We start from the raw sequence: 16,267 nt of genomic DNA, 5'->3' as shown, positions 1-16,267 counted from the left end.
TTTCTTGCAGTGATAATTATGGCCATAATTGCTAGTCATTTATTAAAATCTGATCACAAGGATTGGAAATAGGATTTGTCCTTTGAAATAAAAACACAGAGGAAAGAAGACAATTTTTAGTTAAGCCACTGTATTTTATCAATTATCATGAGATCTATATTTAAGGATAAAATTTATGTTTATTAGCACAAAAGTTCTTAGCTCTGGCATACTTACTATACTCATAATACAGAATGTGTTCCATCATTCCAAAATTCTGATTATAAAATATTAATAATTTGTTACCCAATTGTGTGGCTTAGATGATATTATGTAGGGTAGGTAAATGGATCTTCTCATCATTTTTCCCTTTTTAATTGATGAAGCAAAGTACCATTCAGCAAAGTCTATTTTTAAAAGTATTTATTCAGTTGACAACCAATCTTAAACTAAAAGAGATGAAAAATAACATAATTAAGAAAATGATAAATTGCCTGTAGTTTGATATATATGAGGAAGAAAGGAAGTCTTAACAATTTTCTAGCGTATGATTAAACCAAAACCTGTGCATAACTTCTGATGTGGTTGAAAGTGACAACTAATTCTCTTAATGATTCACTAAAGGAATAAATTCGACATCTGAGAAGAATATAAATTCATGGATATAAGGTATTTGTCTTGTTTTGGAATAACCAGATTGGTGTAAGTGGTGCGAACCAGGACAAACAATGGTCTAAAGGAAGTAGTAATAGACAGGAGCGGGTCTGGCTGAGTTCTGCCTGGAGCTTTGACCTTGGGGAAGTAGCCTGCGGCGTTCACTGGCCCATCTGTAAAAAGAGCAGTTGAATCAGAAGCTCTGTGTGTTCCCAGCCAAGGAAGAGGAAGGAGATTCCTTGGGATTTGCAGCTTAGGCTGGGCAAGGGGAGTGGGTGCAGGCATTGTACCTGAGCAGTCCCTATGTTTACAACCCATGAGGACCTGCGAATGCGACTAAATGTGACATGGCAGAGTTAAAAGGGGAGAAAAAAGACCCAATTTTAAGTCTCAGATTGTTGAACTTTTGGGCGAGTCACAGCATCCTGGCATCTTATGCTCCCTTATTTGTAAAACGAGGGTGATAGTCTAGATCTCTACAGTTGCCCCTGGTTCTAACATTTAATAACTTCATTTTTTAATGAAATTTTAGAACCTTAGAGATTTTAATCTAAATTGAATATATTTTCAGATATATATCCATTGAATAGATTAAATGATAGATGAATTAAATATTGTTCAAGTGCAGAAAATAGCATATTAGATATAATTTGGAGTCTATCGATTTTCAAATTAATAGATTTAGCACTATGAGCAACAGCAAAGCAATTATTAATACATAAATTCTAAGTTTAATAATTACTCTTAATTTTCTTTTTCTTTGATGCAACAAATCCTCCTTCTGCTATTATTATAATGGTTCCTTTTTTTTTTTTTACATAAAACAGGATAACCCTACTCTCAAAAAGTGCTCACAGAGCCATCCATAAGGAAAAATAATATTGTTGGTTCAAATCATCTCTAATAGTAGAAAAGCAGTCTTTCGCTGGCCTAGGACATCACTTAGAATTGTTTAGAGAGAGCCACTCATTTTGAGAAAGTTCTGCTAGTAAAACTGAATGTGTTTTATGCTTTAATTAACTCAAGAAAAATTTTTAGAAACATTCCATTCAATTTGTGAGAGAGTAAGCATTTTCAAGTTTTATAGTTAAGACTTCAATGGTATGAGAGCAAGTTTAGAAAACATTTTTATTAGACAAATTATTTAGACAAATTATACACAGAAAGCTCTGCCACTCATAACTGAGGCCTCCAAAAAGTGTTTTGTGTATTTGTATAATAGGCAATACATCAAAATAGGCCTATTTTAAATATTGTACATGGTTAACAGTTTGATAGCTAAAATCACTGCAACATCTGGTATGTCCCTATATAGCTTTTAGTAAAGGTTTTTTTTTGTTGCTGTTTTAAAATCAGAGTCGTGGATAAGATCATGAATGTTACAAGGGATAAACAAGTTGTGCATGCACTTAGGTACTTGTTACCCTGGAAACAAAATGGTTTTTGCATGATAAGAAATTTTTCTGCCTTACACAGTAGACAATATTTGAAGATTTAGTACAAAAACAGAGACAGTACAAGATGCTCCCCAGAACAGAATTAGCATCAAAATATAATATACCTTAAGAATATACCTCTTAATTTCTCCTAAAGCAAATCACATAGGTTGATTCCTACATCAATCCTAGCCACGGAATGAATTAGATTAAAATAAGTGTATGGTTGCGTAAGAACACAGGATAATTTCTTGCTTCCTACTTACCACATTTTAATTTAAGGATTACAAACAAAGTTCATTCTACATTTCTAACAGTAAGAATGCTACTTTAAAAGGGTTGTGCACAAAGAGGCACTGTTTTTGCTGTCATCCTTCTATACACTCGGCACTAATGTAAAAAATACGTAACTCCTCCAAATAAAACTGAATATAAAAAGGAGGTTAAGTTGAGAGCCCAGAATGGTTATCATATTTTCTTCTTTAGGATAATGTATGACAGTAATTAAGGCCACATCAATATTTCTTAAGGGCTCCCACCTCTCCCCAACTACAGTTGTATTAACTGGCTTACTGCTTTGGAAGAGAATTTATTAGCCTTCAATGAACATCTACGTTTAAACTCTTATAGAGCTCTATGTGCTGTTGTGGACGTGGTTCAGCTAATAGCATTTTCCGTTTAGATAATTAATTAAAAGTAAAAGTATCAAGGTTAGCTTTATACACTGCTGAATAGCAAATGCAAAACCTACTCAAATGAGTTACATCTAGGAACAAATATTAAATTGCCCTGGATGTTTTAATAACAAAAGTATAAAATATTCTCTGTTGGCAAACAATGCAAGTCAGAATAACATTAAAGCAACCTGCCTTTTCTAACTGAAAAGACCCCTGCACTATACATAGTTCCTGTATACAATACTTTTTTTTTTAAACTAAAGCTTTATTAAATGAATTGCAATAGCAATGGCCGCCTTTCAATATATATACACATTATATAGGTGCATATATATGTATATATATGAGATACTAATTTATTTAACACAAGAGAGGCTTCTGCCATATGATAAAGTTTACTGTACATAAGAAAAAACTTTTAATACTGTACAATCACATAAAGGTCATATGCACTGTTGCAGTGCAAGAGTAGTTTTAACTGTAGTCTTGACTGGCATATTAATGGCTTTTTTGTAATCCTACAAAATTGCATTCTCGTAATATGTGGCCCGAATGGTCTTTAAATTATTTTATAAACACTGCAGGGATTGCCTTTGGTCCACAGTTAAAGGACACTCAACAGCAGTGGAGCATTGTATGGATGCAGCAGAAGAATGTAAAAAGACTGAAGTTATTGCAATTATATCTTTAAAAATAGAGAAATGTTACATAAGAGGCCTTTATGTAAAATTAATCCTGCATATACTTTTAGTATGCTCAGTGCACATTTCCTAGACTTGAAGTACAGTATATGAAAAGCGGACTAATAGGATCCTAGTATACTATATTCTGGGGGAACAAGTTGAGTAATGAAAAAAGTGGAGGGAAATGTATGGGAAGAGAGGGAAAAGGCAGAGAAAAGAATAGAGGAAAGAGGAGGGAGAAGGTGGGGAGAAAGAACTAGAACTGTTACTAATAATTCTGATTAAAAAAAAAAAGTTACATCCATGTTAGTCCCACGTTACAGTTGCTCCTTGCAAAGGGAGTCCTACGAAAGAAACAGCGAAGAGATTTGTTGGATGCTCATATGGAGGTGCCTCGGTCTGGATCATTACCCAGATTGAGCCCCAGAGTAGGAGTTGGTTGATAGGGAATAGATGACATTGTTTTTATAGGACTCCTGAAAAAGCCCCCATTAGGTGCCCTGTGCCTAAAAGGGCCAGTTCGGTGCTCAGGCACGTTGCCAAAAGCGAAACCAGAGGCAGCTTTAGCTGATAGTGTGCGGCTAAGAGTCTGGATCTGCTCTGGGATAAAGGTTGTTGTGGTAATATGAGTGTTCCTGAAATCACTGATTTGCTCCAGTGCTTGTCGTGTTGGCAAAGTGTCAATGTCCAGAGGGGTCAAATCAATTGACGAGGTGGAAAACTGTTTATGGGGGCTGTCGTCATCTGTGCACAAGCTATTTACACGTCTATGGAGGTGCTCCAGGTCAATTTCCTTGTCATCCTGGAGATGAAGAAAAAGAAGATAAGGTTCTCATCAGTACTAGCTTCCATGGTTAAAAAAAAGTAGTTCAGCAAACATGATATGTGATGAACTGAACTTTGGGGTTTATTCATTTAACAAGTATTTATTGAGCACCTAATATGAGCCAGGCACTGTACTAGGTTCTGGGAGTACCAAGGATTCTGAGATACGATTTTCTATAATAAATATTTTTCTTGCAGTAAAAAGTTCTAAAATGAACATACGCCACATGCAACTACAAAATATGGGAACAGTAGATGGGTGATTGCCTTGTATAAGAACAAGGACAGACCTGGTAAAACTGTACAAATAAAAAGTATAGTTTTGGCAACTCATCTTCCCCACTCCCACCTCTTCTTTACACATGCTTCCTCTTTTCAGGGTGTCTCATTCCAAGTTAGATTTTTGTTCCTTTCCACTACTCACTCCTAACTCTAACTTTCTATTCTTGGAGATAAGCGATACAATATGCTAATATGCTAGTTCACACTAGAGTGTTAGTGACTATTTTAGCATTATTTCTTCGTAGGTTAGAGATATAGAGATTGTTTAGAGAGAGCGATATTCAACACAAGAGAATTAATTTCTATTTGAGAGATTTCATACACTCAAGCTGCCTCCTACCTGAATGAGGCAATACAGTGAGGTCAGTGGGACATTTAGAGATCCCTTCAAGTCATGACATATGAGTGACAGCTTTACTTTAGGGGAGGTATATGTTTTGAGCTATGCTAATGAAGTCTTAGTAAGAAGGTGCTTAATAAAGAAAAAGTAAAACCTCAGATTTCTGGAGTTGAAACTATTTCATAAATTTCTTAGGATTTTCACTAAAAGTGAGCATCAAAGCCCAATATTTGAAAAATATAACTGGTAAAAAATAAAATTATCCTTTGTTTTATTTATAGCCAAGTTCAATAAATTAAAATTGTGATTTAAAAATGTCTATTAATCATAAGAGGAGAAAATATTTGTTCATAAGATTTGGATTAGCTGTCATGAGTTAGAATAGAGTATGTATTTTTTTATTGTGCTATTATAGTGCTCCTAAGTGAAAAATATTTTGAGTGCATCACTGTTTTTCTTCTTCTTTCTCATTTCAAAATCCAATAAAAAAATCCGTTAATGTAATATTATCACTGAGACTTTAGAGGGCTGAAATACAATTTTATGGTTCCCACAGCAACTATAATGTAGTCATCCATCAACAGATATAATAATGCAAAAATTTAATATCACATATAGTAATTCAAAATATAAGGAGCTTGGGGAGTCCTTAATTTTCAGATTTTTGAGAATACGAAGTCTCAGCTATTATGTTGCATTAATATAGTCTTTTGCATTGAATCAACATCAGTAGAGGTACCAAAGCTTATTACACAGAGAAAACACTATGATAAAACCTGATTAATTTTTAGTTTATACTCCATTAATTTATGATCATTCAGACAGGTAGGAAGCTAAGATTTATTTTTGCTGAGCCAAGCTTTTCCTTATAAATGGCGCTAATCAATTCTGCATATATGGCGGTAGGAAGGAATCCTTAGACTAGAAAACAATATGTTTGAAAGAATACATTAACATACAGAAATTCATGTGCAAATAAGAAGTCATTTTTATTTGTGCATAAAACAGATCCTTTTAGGACTCCCTCTAGGCATCAGTTAGCCAAGTTCTAGTTATAGAAACTTTAAAATGGTCCTTCTTTGAAACTATCCAGCAAATCAAATCATTCAGCAAATTTAGATTGTTTTCATTTCAGTTTGTGAAGCTTTAGTGAAAATGATTTTATTATTGAAAAAATTTCACATTTTTGACCTGGTAGAAATAAGATACTTATAGATCCCATATTTTTTTTTTTTAAATGAAAACAAGGCACATGCCACTTTAAATGAGATATTATATGTAATTCTTTAGTTATTCTCTCAAATCTCTGGAAAAATTTTAATATGGGTTTGGAGTTGAGCTGACTCAAGAGTAAAGGAGAAATATTGAATTCTAGATGATTCCATGATATGGATTTGTTAAAAGCTTAGAGTCTTCAGAGCTAGAAATACATAATCACTTCTCTTAGGTCTATATGCAGATAGAGTGCAACAGTCACTGGCAATGAAGAGAAAATTCTGATTATTTTACGGTTTAATTGGATTTCTTAGGCTGAATCTTAAAGATACAAGTAATTTACCTATAAGCTAAACAGCTAATGGAAATAAAGAAGTATCTTTGTGAACTGGTCAAGGGAATCACAGCCTTTAAAAAGTCATTGAATTAAATTTTATCACGAGATTTGGAAGAATTTCAAAGCCCATTATGGCACATGAAATTGTCAGTCTTTCAAACACTGTAGTCTCCTCTTCATTTATCTAAGATGTCTACAATAGAATTGGTATTGGTCTTATCAATTATTAGATTTCACAGATTTATTTTCACTCTTCCAGGAAAAAGAAACAAGGACCACTCCCAACCCTTCATCCCCTCCCTTGTGATTAGTCTCCCTGGAAACAGCCTGCTTGTTGGCTCAACTTAGTCCCCAAGCTCCCAATCAAGTACCTCTTTTGAAGGGACCCTGGAGCCTTTCCTCTTGTTCCACCACGTCTCCAGCATGGCTATAAAGCAGGAGAGGACAATTCCAGCAGCCAGGATACAAAACACCCCTGCAAAGCTCTTTATGTCCAGGGCACCTCCTTTCTGCTTTGTGTCCACTGAGGAATACAGGTCACATTGGCCATTCTTTGGCCACCATTTGTGCTTCAGGATATCCATGTCACCATTCTGCTGAAGCTCCAGAATCCTTAGGGGTAAAGAACCAATCATGTGTTACAATTATTGCCTGAGTGCACAGCACTTCCATTTATAATCCAACCCCTAGAGGATGGTGGCCTCCAGGGGAAAATAAAAATATATAGATTACCCTGCGGATGGAATGCTAGGACACAACAAACATTATTGCTTCGATTCTATAGACAGAGTTGTGCCACAGAGCTTTCCTTCCTCCCTTCTTCTTCTTCTTTTTTTTTGTTTTATTTTATAATCCTAAATATCCTCCTCCGCCCCCATTTGTTGCGATGTGCTTTTACAATTACATTTCAGAGGCACTGTTTTTATGTGGTTTCAAGCTGCTGCAGTTCTGTGTTCTTTTCCTACATGCAAAATGATGCACTGGATCTTAATGCTTTTATGAAGAACATTTTGCTGCTTAGGGCAAGATGCTGGCATAATGTTGCCCAGCATATGCTACACACAAAGAAATTCAATTAAAAAGACTTCTATTATTTAACACAGTGTGGGAGAAAGCCTTGGGACAAGTTTGAAGTTGATAAAATGCATCATTTTCGGTTTTTCACACAACTGATCTAGTTTCCCATTTAATGCCGAAGGGGAAATAATCTTACCTTGGAGAACGAGAAGAAAAGTTGACCAGAGGCTTTCAGAAGTAGTTAAATTAAAACAAGAAATACTCTTTTTCTTCTTCTTCTTCTTTTTTTTTTTTTTCCCCCTAGAGGCTGGGGGTAGCTGCAAAGACTGCAGCTTTTTAAGTGTGATTTTCATAGAAGTTTTATTCTCAATTAAAATAAACTTTTGGCTCTGAGACCTGTCTAACTCTGGCTCTCCAGCTGCACCCCTTCTCACAGGGTGAGAATGGTCAGGGCCAAGGCCATGAGCCTATCCAGAGTAAGCACCACCCTTAGGGGTTCTTATAATTTTTTGCCCAAACAACTCAAAACGCTTGTGCAGGACCTGGGAAGACCTATTCCCATGAATTATCTCCTGAGAGCAGATCTCACAGCCATGGATGCACGCAGGTCCATAGTCCTGAGAGTGTGGACAGAGCTTGGGTGTTTGAGCTCAGGTGCACACACTTCCCTGTGCAGGACAGAGCTGGGCGTGGAAGAGAGGGGACGAGCGGCTGACTCCTGTGCCATGGGTCAGTGCAGAACTCCTAGCTAGTCAAGAGCTAGAAACTTAAACCTGGCTTTCTAGGGGTCAGGAAGGTATATTTGTCAAAGTAAGAGGATACAACATATTTCATTTAATCGTTTAGCTTGATTTGTAACTTCTACATAGATAGGATATGGGGACCCATATTTGTACTCTTGCCCTAGGCCTTGGAGAATTTGGGGAAGAAACTGCTTAAAACTTTAGAAAGAAAAAGAGCCTATCTGGAAGAAGTAAATTATTCACTTTTGCTGATATATTTTCCTTTTTATCTGTTTCATGTCATCCGTGGTTCTATAAGAATGAACTGAAAGATAACGTTGGAGGTGGGATCAACATTCAGTCCGAGTTAAACAAGAGTAAGGAAGCCCTAGGGAGAGTTGGTCTTATGTGCCTATCATCCACCTTCAGATAGTGCCACCTGCTGACACTGCAGGGCCGACATTGCACTGGAGCCTCCCTCACAGCCTGCACTTCTTTCTTATGAAATTGATCTGTCTAAAATTCTGTTGCTTCAGAGTGTTGTTCAAAAAGGGCAGTTAACTTGATGAGTTGAGTTTACAAAAATGATGATGAACATTAATATTTATATGAATGGATCACCCCAATCCTAGCCTCTATCCTAGACAGTCATTTGTATTTAGAAAACACAGAATTTCTTAACATAATAAAGGCCATTTATGACAAGCCCTCAGCCAACATTATACTTAATAGTGAAAAACTAAAATCCTTCCCTCTAAGATCAGGAACAAGGCAAGGCTGTCCACTATCACCACTGTTATTCAATATAACACTGAAGGTCCTAGCGAGTGCAATCAGGCAAGAGAAAGATATAAAAAGCATCCAAATAGGAAATGAAGATGTCAAACTGTCACTATTCGCGGATGACATGATTCTCTATATAGAAAACCCTAAAGACTCCACAAGAACACTACTAGAAACAATAAGCAAATACAGTAATGTTTCTGGATACAAAATCAACATTCAAAAATCCATAGTATTCCTGTACTCTAATAATGAAGTGTCAGAAAAAGAAGTGGAAAAAACAATTCCTTTTGCAATTGCAACAACAAAAAATAAAATACCTAGGAATTAATCTAATGAACCATGTGAAGGACTTATATAATGAAAACTACAAGACCCTATTAAAAGATATTAAAGAAGATACAAAGAAATGGAAAGATATTCCGTGTTCTTGGATTGGAAGAATCAACATAGTTAAAATGATCATATTACCTAAAGCATTATACAGATTTAATGCAATCCCCATCAAAATCCCATCGGCATTTTTTAAAGAAATAGAACAAAAAATCATCAGATGTGTACGGAAGCACAAAAGACCCCGAATTGCCAAAGCCATCCTGAGAAAAAAGGAGACTAGAGGCATCACTCTGCCCAACTTCAAATTATACTACAAAGTGACAGTAATCAAAACGGCATGGCATTGGCAGACAAATAGACACACGGACAAGTGGAACAGAATCGAGAGTCCAGAAGTAAACCCATATTTATAAGGGCAAAAATTTTTGACAAAAATGCCAAAAATATACAGTGGAGAAAGGAAAGCCTGGTGCTAGGAAAACTGGAAAGCCACCTGCAAAAGAATGAAGCTGTTGTCTATCACCACATACCAAAATTAACTCAAAATGGATTAAGCACCTGAATACAAGACCAGAAATAATAAAATGCATAGAAGAAAACATAGGAACTAAAATCAAGGACCTTGGGCTTAAAGAGGATTTTATGAATTTGACCTCAAAGGCAAGGGAAGTAAGAGCAAAAATAAATAAAGGGGACTACATCAAACTAAAAAGCTTCTGCTCAGCAAAAGAAACCATCAACAAGGTGAAGAGACAATCATCCAAATGAGAAAAGATATTTGCAAGCAACACCTCCAATAAGGGCCTAATATCCAAAATATACAAAGTAGGGGGGGAGGGGAAAAATATTTAAAAAATTATGTATATATAGTATGAAAAAAATGAACTGGCATTTAAAAAAAATATAATAGGTGTGGCAAAAAAAAAAAAACACAGAAAACAAAGAATTTCTAAAAGCATGTTCCATAGGACACTAGGACCTAGAGGGCTTTTGCAAGAAAAAGGTCCTGTGGTCGTTAATTTTTAAAAAACGCCCTCTTGGAAATTTACAGAGAAGTCAGCGTATTAAAGGCTCTAAGAAGACCTGCAGAAAAGAAAACTTGCATGTTTTTGTTTAATTCAGCATTTCCTAAACTTGTCTGACTTTCATTCCCCTTTCCTCATTTTTGTCCCCCAATAACATAACCCACAGGGCTAGAGTTTTGAGGAATACACTTGAGAAACAGTGCCTTGATCCACAGGACTCATAACTTGTGGAAACTGGCGGCATTGTACTTGTATCACACACTTATTTAATTACAGCATCGAAGCTGCTTGTGTGGCCTATCCATGAATACTATTCAAATGACATTAGCAAACCCTTTAGGTATTTATCCACCTAAGGACACTAGGTAGTACAGGCACCATTGACTATCTTGAAGGAAAAATTTACTCATATCTAAAAAAAGAAATCCTCCTTAAAGCTTATAGGTACATGTAGAAATAAAAGGACACTAGAGCAACATTTTCTTAATAAGAATCTATCTGGGCACGAAATGGGCTCCCAAGTTCCCCTGTTCCTCCTACAGTGGTCAGTATCTGTGGAAGTGGAAGTTTTCCTCACGGCACTTATCATCCTTCGTAATTATTTGTGGCAATCTAATTAATGGCTAGGTATTCACCCTCTTTCATGCCGCCTAACTCAGAGCAAGCACATATTCATTGATTGAATATGTTCAACACGGTTTTTGGTAAATGGACCTTGCCCTCAGATTCTACTTTTTCTTATCATGCCGATGCCATTTTCTAATTTATTCTATTTCCTCTTATTCACCTACCCACTTGATAAATATTTAAAGAGTGATTTCATGCCAGGAGCTTTCTTGGGTACAAAATTTATGTTAAACTACAGCTGTACATTCAACCAGAATGGCCCCAGGCAATACTGTGAAATTGTTTCTTTTTAATGCCCTCCATTTATGTTAATTTTTTCTTTCATTCATTCACATATTTATTCGGGAACTGATGATTGCCCAGTCTATCTCCTCAGTGGTATTTGGTATCACTCACAATGTATTCTTATTATTTCTACTGCTCAAAAATACTTTGGTTTTAAAAATAGTCTTTCAAAGTGTCACCTATTTTGTCACCCATTTTGATTCTAACAGTACAGGGCCTTAAATCCAAAGAAATGGTTTAATTCTGGAAATTTTAGAGTCAGTGAACTGGGTGGCAGGAGTTACTGAGAGAGAAGAGGAAAGAGGCATCTTTATGTACCTTTAGGTATCACTGCACCACAGAAATCTCTTTATATGATCTCTTTATATTGATCTCATGATGCCATTTGTATTTAGAAAACACACAGGTGGCTGAGGCATTGCAGGAAGAGCCTACCTTTAGAGTACAAAGAACAATTGGGCATTAGGATCTCTCAGTCAAGCTCTGACCAGCCCACAACAGATCCCAGGAATCCTGGCTGGCATGGAATAGAAGAGTAGGAAGGGAACGGAAGTATTCTCTGGGTCTGGAGTTCTGCTATAAATTCTAGCTACAAAATGCGATGCTCCTGGAAATTCCATGGAAAAATCTCACTACATTGTCCTTTTTATTATTTAACAAAAACTTATTTAAGGATTAGATAAAGGAAGTTTAGCAGACTATAATGCACTGCCTTAAAGACTAATGGGATGAGTCCTTATAATAAATGAGGAGATATTTTTCTTTTCAAATATTGAAAAGCACTTGTACCTTTAAATGAGACTTAACCACCTAAAGGAAAGTTTTTTCTTTCAGTTATGAGAAACATCAATGTGTGTTTTCTTTGTGTGTGTGTGACAATGCAAGAATCTAGTTGCAAAATTAATGAGCGCAATGAGTTTTTAGTTCCATAGTGATTGTTTTTGTTATATGTGTAATGTCCACAAGATGGCAGTCTTTGCTCATAGAGAGCAAAGTATTACTCCCTTTATAGATAACCTGTAGATTTGAAATGCGTAAACTTCTTGGTGCTGCAAACATGTAACTACTAGAAACGAAATTGGACATTAGATTGTGACGAACAATTGGATGTGTAAAACCTCTTTTTGCAATGTAGTCAGAAAAATTTCTGCCATTTTTCCCCGAGTGATGATAGAGATACTTACTTTTGAAAGTTATGGTGAGAATTAATGAGGCCACACATAAAAGCATATTGCTTACTGCTTGGCACCTTGTAGGCCACCCAAACTCAAGAGCTAGAATTATTATTGTCAGGATGTGTAACAACCATTCTTTCTTTGGACATGTTCTGGTACATCTTAATGGAGAGTTATATTCCCAGATGAGTCAGTAAATGATTGATTCACTGATAAGAACATTGCATTCCCTTCTTTTATCCAAAAGTATTAAAACATTTACTAAATCCCATTGAACAGTATTAGAAGTCTGTAAAAACCTAGCTTCAACCTGAAAATGGCTATTGGATCAATCCTGCATGCATTAAATTTTTTATTGATATAAATGAGCAAATTTCAGGGGAAAGGAGTAGGGAAGTAAGAGATCCTTTTTTCACATCCAAATAAAAATATTCAACAGGTTTGAGGCTTTCACCTTGAAAAGCTTTTTACTTACTTTGACAATAACAGCCTCATTGGTGTGTGATTATTGATCACTTACCATCCTTCAACTCTAGGAACTAATTTTCAAATTAATTTATTTATAACAAAACAATTTGCTGAAAGATAAATACAAATTTCTAATCCCACATAGATAACTTTAATTTTGCCTTTGAATACTATAACAGTCTATGGTTCCTTTTTAATTTTCTTAATTTCTTTACCCTTAGGTAAATATCTACTGAGCTGGAAAAAAACATACTTGTTATTTGAGAAAAAAGACAAGTGACTTTTTTTTGTTATTTCTGCTGAAAAAGAATTTAAGGGTTTGCAGAGATTTTAACAAATAAGAGCAGAAATTCGTTTTCCAGGCCATGTATATAGGGGCTCCTGTGATTCTTCTGTAATTGCAATTTCCGGCTCACATTCATAGAAGCATAAAATCGATTTCCTTCCCTACCACCCATTCTATGAATGAGGAAACTGAATCATATAGAACAATAATTCCCCCAAATTATCACATTCAACACACCGAAGTAATTTATGTAGCACAGCCAGAGATGAAAGGCCAGGGGATCCGGCCACCGCAGGACCTGCCTTGGCTGTCTTGAAGGCTGAATGGATCAAATATGTCATCAATATCCTAGCACATCATCTAAGACACATTTGCTGTAAAGCACTGTCGTAGAGACTGAATGACTTTTTTTAGTGACTGACACAGAAAACAGTTGAGCTGGGGAGAGAACTCGGGTCTGTCTTTCAGCAAATTTCCCTCTGTTCCCTATGTAACCGCTAATGCGTATTTAGAGAAGAGTCACCTCGTTTAGTTTCAGAAATTTGTGAGACTCTGAGTAAAATCATCAGTATGTTTCCTCTAAACCCAACAATATAATTGTAGTATGATTGCAAATTTATTCATACTACAGTTTGGATGTACAAAAAAAAAAAAAAGTAGCTTTTCTCTGTAACATAATTGATCTTCCTCAGGAGGACTGGGCCTGCTGAGTGGTGAGAACAAAACTAAAATTAGCTCAATATGATTTAAAATTTAATCTTATCTAATAATTTAACATGTCTCTAGCTTTAGTTCAATTTACTTGAGAGAATTACTCAATCCTTCTGATTCTTTCCTGTTTCCCTTGCACTTTTCTAAGGTGGCATCAGGATTTATGCTGGATGACATTATATCCTCTTTATTGGGACTTGGGGAGAGGGAGCTGCTGGCCTCTTGCTGGTCCTTGGATTTCTCGGGCAGTTCTCCTCTGAGGTGTGATAGGCTTGGGACCTGTCCTTAGATGTTAGTTGGCGATTGCTGTTAAAGTTGGCAGAGGCTTTGAGTTTGCTAAAATTGACCAATGTCTTTCTCACCTCTGTTAGGGCTTGTGGGCTCCTTCCTGCTGAGCTGGCCTTCTCTGGCTCTTTGGGGTGCTGTATACCTTTCTTAGCTTCTGCCATTTTCTTCATCCAGCCTCTCACTATTCTGTAGACCTTCAGACAATACTACGATGTTACCTTGTCACTTACTGTGGAGGGTCCCTACAGTGGTCTGTGTGCTCTAACTCAGCATTTATACCACAAGGGAGCAAGAGAGGCCTGGGAAGGAAGATTGAACCTGTGCTTTTCCTTGACCAAGCAGCTCTGGCTTCTCAACTATCTGAGGTCTTCTCTATTGGTACAGAGCCTGATATGACCAGGAAACTCCCCTCAGAAATGCTAATAAGGAAGGAGACATCAGGCAGGCCTTTTATCCTTGGTGTGCATTTCAATATCTGGAACGCCCCTCCACTTGCCTGTCTCCCATCCCCTGCACTCTACTAGAAACCTCTGCCCCAGAAATGAGACAGTTTTCCTTTTCCTTAATGGGAGTCCTTCTTATATCCTAGGTCTTCAAACTTCTTGGCCTGTCGTAGTGAAAGTCGGCTTTAGCTACATAGTGATAGAAACTATGATCTGAGACCTCCAGGCATTTCTTCAACTTGGAAATATTGAGGCAACTTGGAGCTAGGGATTGGTGAGGATGAAAATATATTATTTTAATATCTCAAAAACATTGATCTGTTACTTACTTCGGAGTTTAATGTAACCAAAATTAAAAAATATTTAGGATACAGTCTTATTGCTTATTGATGTTTAACGTCACTTACCACTGAGAAAGAAATTTTGGAATAACTGAAAAAAGTATTTTTGACACCAAGTGGATCTGTTTTGGCCCAGAATACCCACATCGTTGAATTCATTTGCTGGGTTCTCACAAAATTTTTCTCTCCATGGTTACTGAGAAAGAGTTAATAATAGCATGCAGATGATTTTCAGAAATCAACTCAGTAGGCTTTCATTCATCATTTCTTTCATTCTGGGCTTGGAAAATGTAGGTAAATTGTATTGAAGCAAAAAAACTTATCAAAGATTCAGGTTTAGTATTCAATTAAGTGTAGTGGCACTTTGATTGGCATATCTGATATCATTATATGAACATCAGAGTTGTAAAAACAAATTCCATCAACTTCCTGTGAATCAGGTATCAGTTGATCTTTTTCTTAGGCAAAAACTCTTAATGATTGATAGTAGTATTAGATACAACAAATATTTATTGACAACATCTAATACCTCAGTGATACCAAATAGCCTAAAAGAAATTACAAGAAGATGTTTCCTTTCTTAAGTGAATTTTTAACTAGTTCTTCCAGTTGAGCCTAATGCTGATTGCTTAAATCTAATCCACAGAGATTGCCTAAAATCATACAGGTGATTATAGTGTTTCAAATAAGTTCACAAATAATCAATTTTTAGACTGGGAGTTAGTGAACTTTTTGTGTTAGGGGCCAGATAGTTAACATTTTTAGACTTTGTGGGCCATATGGTCTCTGTTGCAGTGATTCAATTGTCTTTATAGTTACAAAAACAGGCCCGAGACAAATTTGGCATGACTATAGTTGCTGACTTGTTTTAGGATTCCTCCCTTGACCCCATTAAATAACTCTGAAGTCAACAAGTTCCCATTTCACTGATATATTGAAGTTCGGAAGGCTTAAATGACTTGGCCAAAGTCTCTTCATTTGAGAGTATCAGAGTCTGTTTAAACTAGAGATTTTGCAGTAATCAGAAAACTCCCATCAAGAAAAACCTAGGGCCAGATGGCTTGATTGGAGAACTCCACCAAACATTAAAAACAATCTTCCTCAAACTCTTCCATATCAAGGAAGAGGGAATACTTTTAAACTAATTCTATGAAGCCAGCATTATTTTGACACCAAAATCAGAAGAGGATAACATAAGAAAACTTATAAACTAACATCTCTAATGAATATAGATGCAAACATTCTCAAAAAAATATTATCAAACCAAATTCAAGAACACATTAAAAAGATTATACACCATGACCAGGTGGGGTTTATCCCTAGGATGCAAGG

At 36.1% G+C, this 16,267-nt stretch overlaps 1 protein-coding gene across 3 annotated transcripts in view; it reads right to left on the bottom strand.

Annotated features, from left to right (window-relative positions):
- Positions 1-1,482: 1,482 nt before the first annotated feature.
- Positions 1,483-16,267, bottom strand: part of GRID2 (glutamate ionotropic receptor delta type subunit 2) — a 1,244,525-nt gene continuing 1,229,740 nt past the window's right edge. Inside the window, exons 15-16 of one of the 3 annotated variants that reach the window (XM_039845720.1) lie at positions 6,800-7,040; positions 1,483-4,231 (exon numbers count right to left, since the gene is read on the bottom strand). In XM_039845720.1, coding sequence (XP_039701654.1) covers positions 3,809-4,231; positions 6,800-7,040 — 664 coding nt within the window. In that variant the 3' untranslated portion in view covers positions 1,483-3,808. The remainder of the gene's footprint in view (positions 4,232-6,799; positions 7,041-16,267) is intronic. The other 2 variants (XM_039845722.1, XM_039845721.1) reach the window with 2 other exon arrangements.

Source organism: Pteropus medius, unplaced genomic scaffold, assembly GCF_902729225.1.
Source record: "Pteropus medius unplaced genomic scaffold, Ma_sr-lr_union100, whole genome shotgun sequence".
NCBI classification, from domain to species: Eukaryota; Metazoa; Chordata; class Mammalia; order Chiroptera; family Pteropodidae; genus Pteropus; species Pteropus medius.
This window is presented reverse-complemented; position numbering and strand designations above follow the sequence as displayed.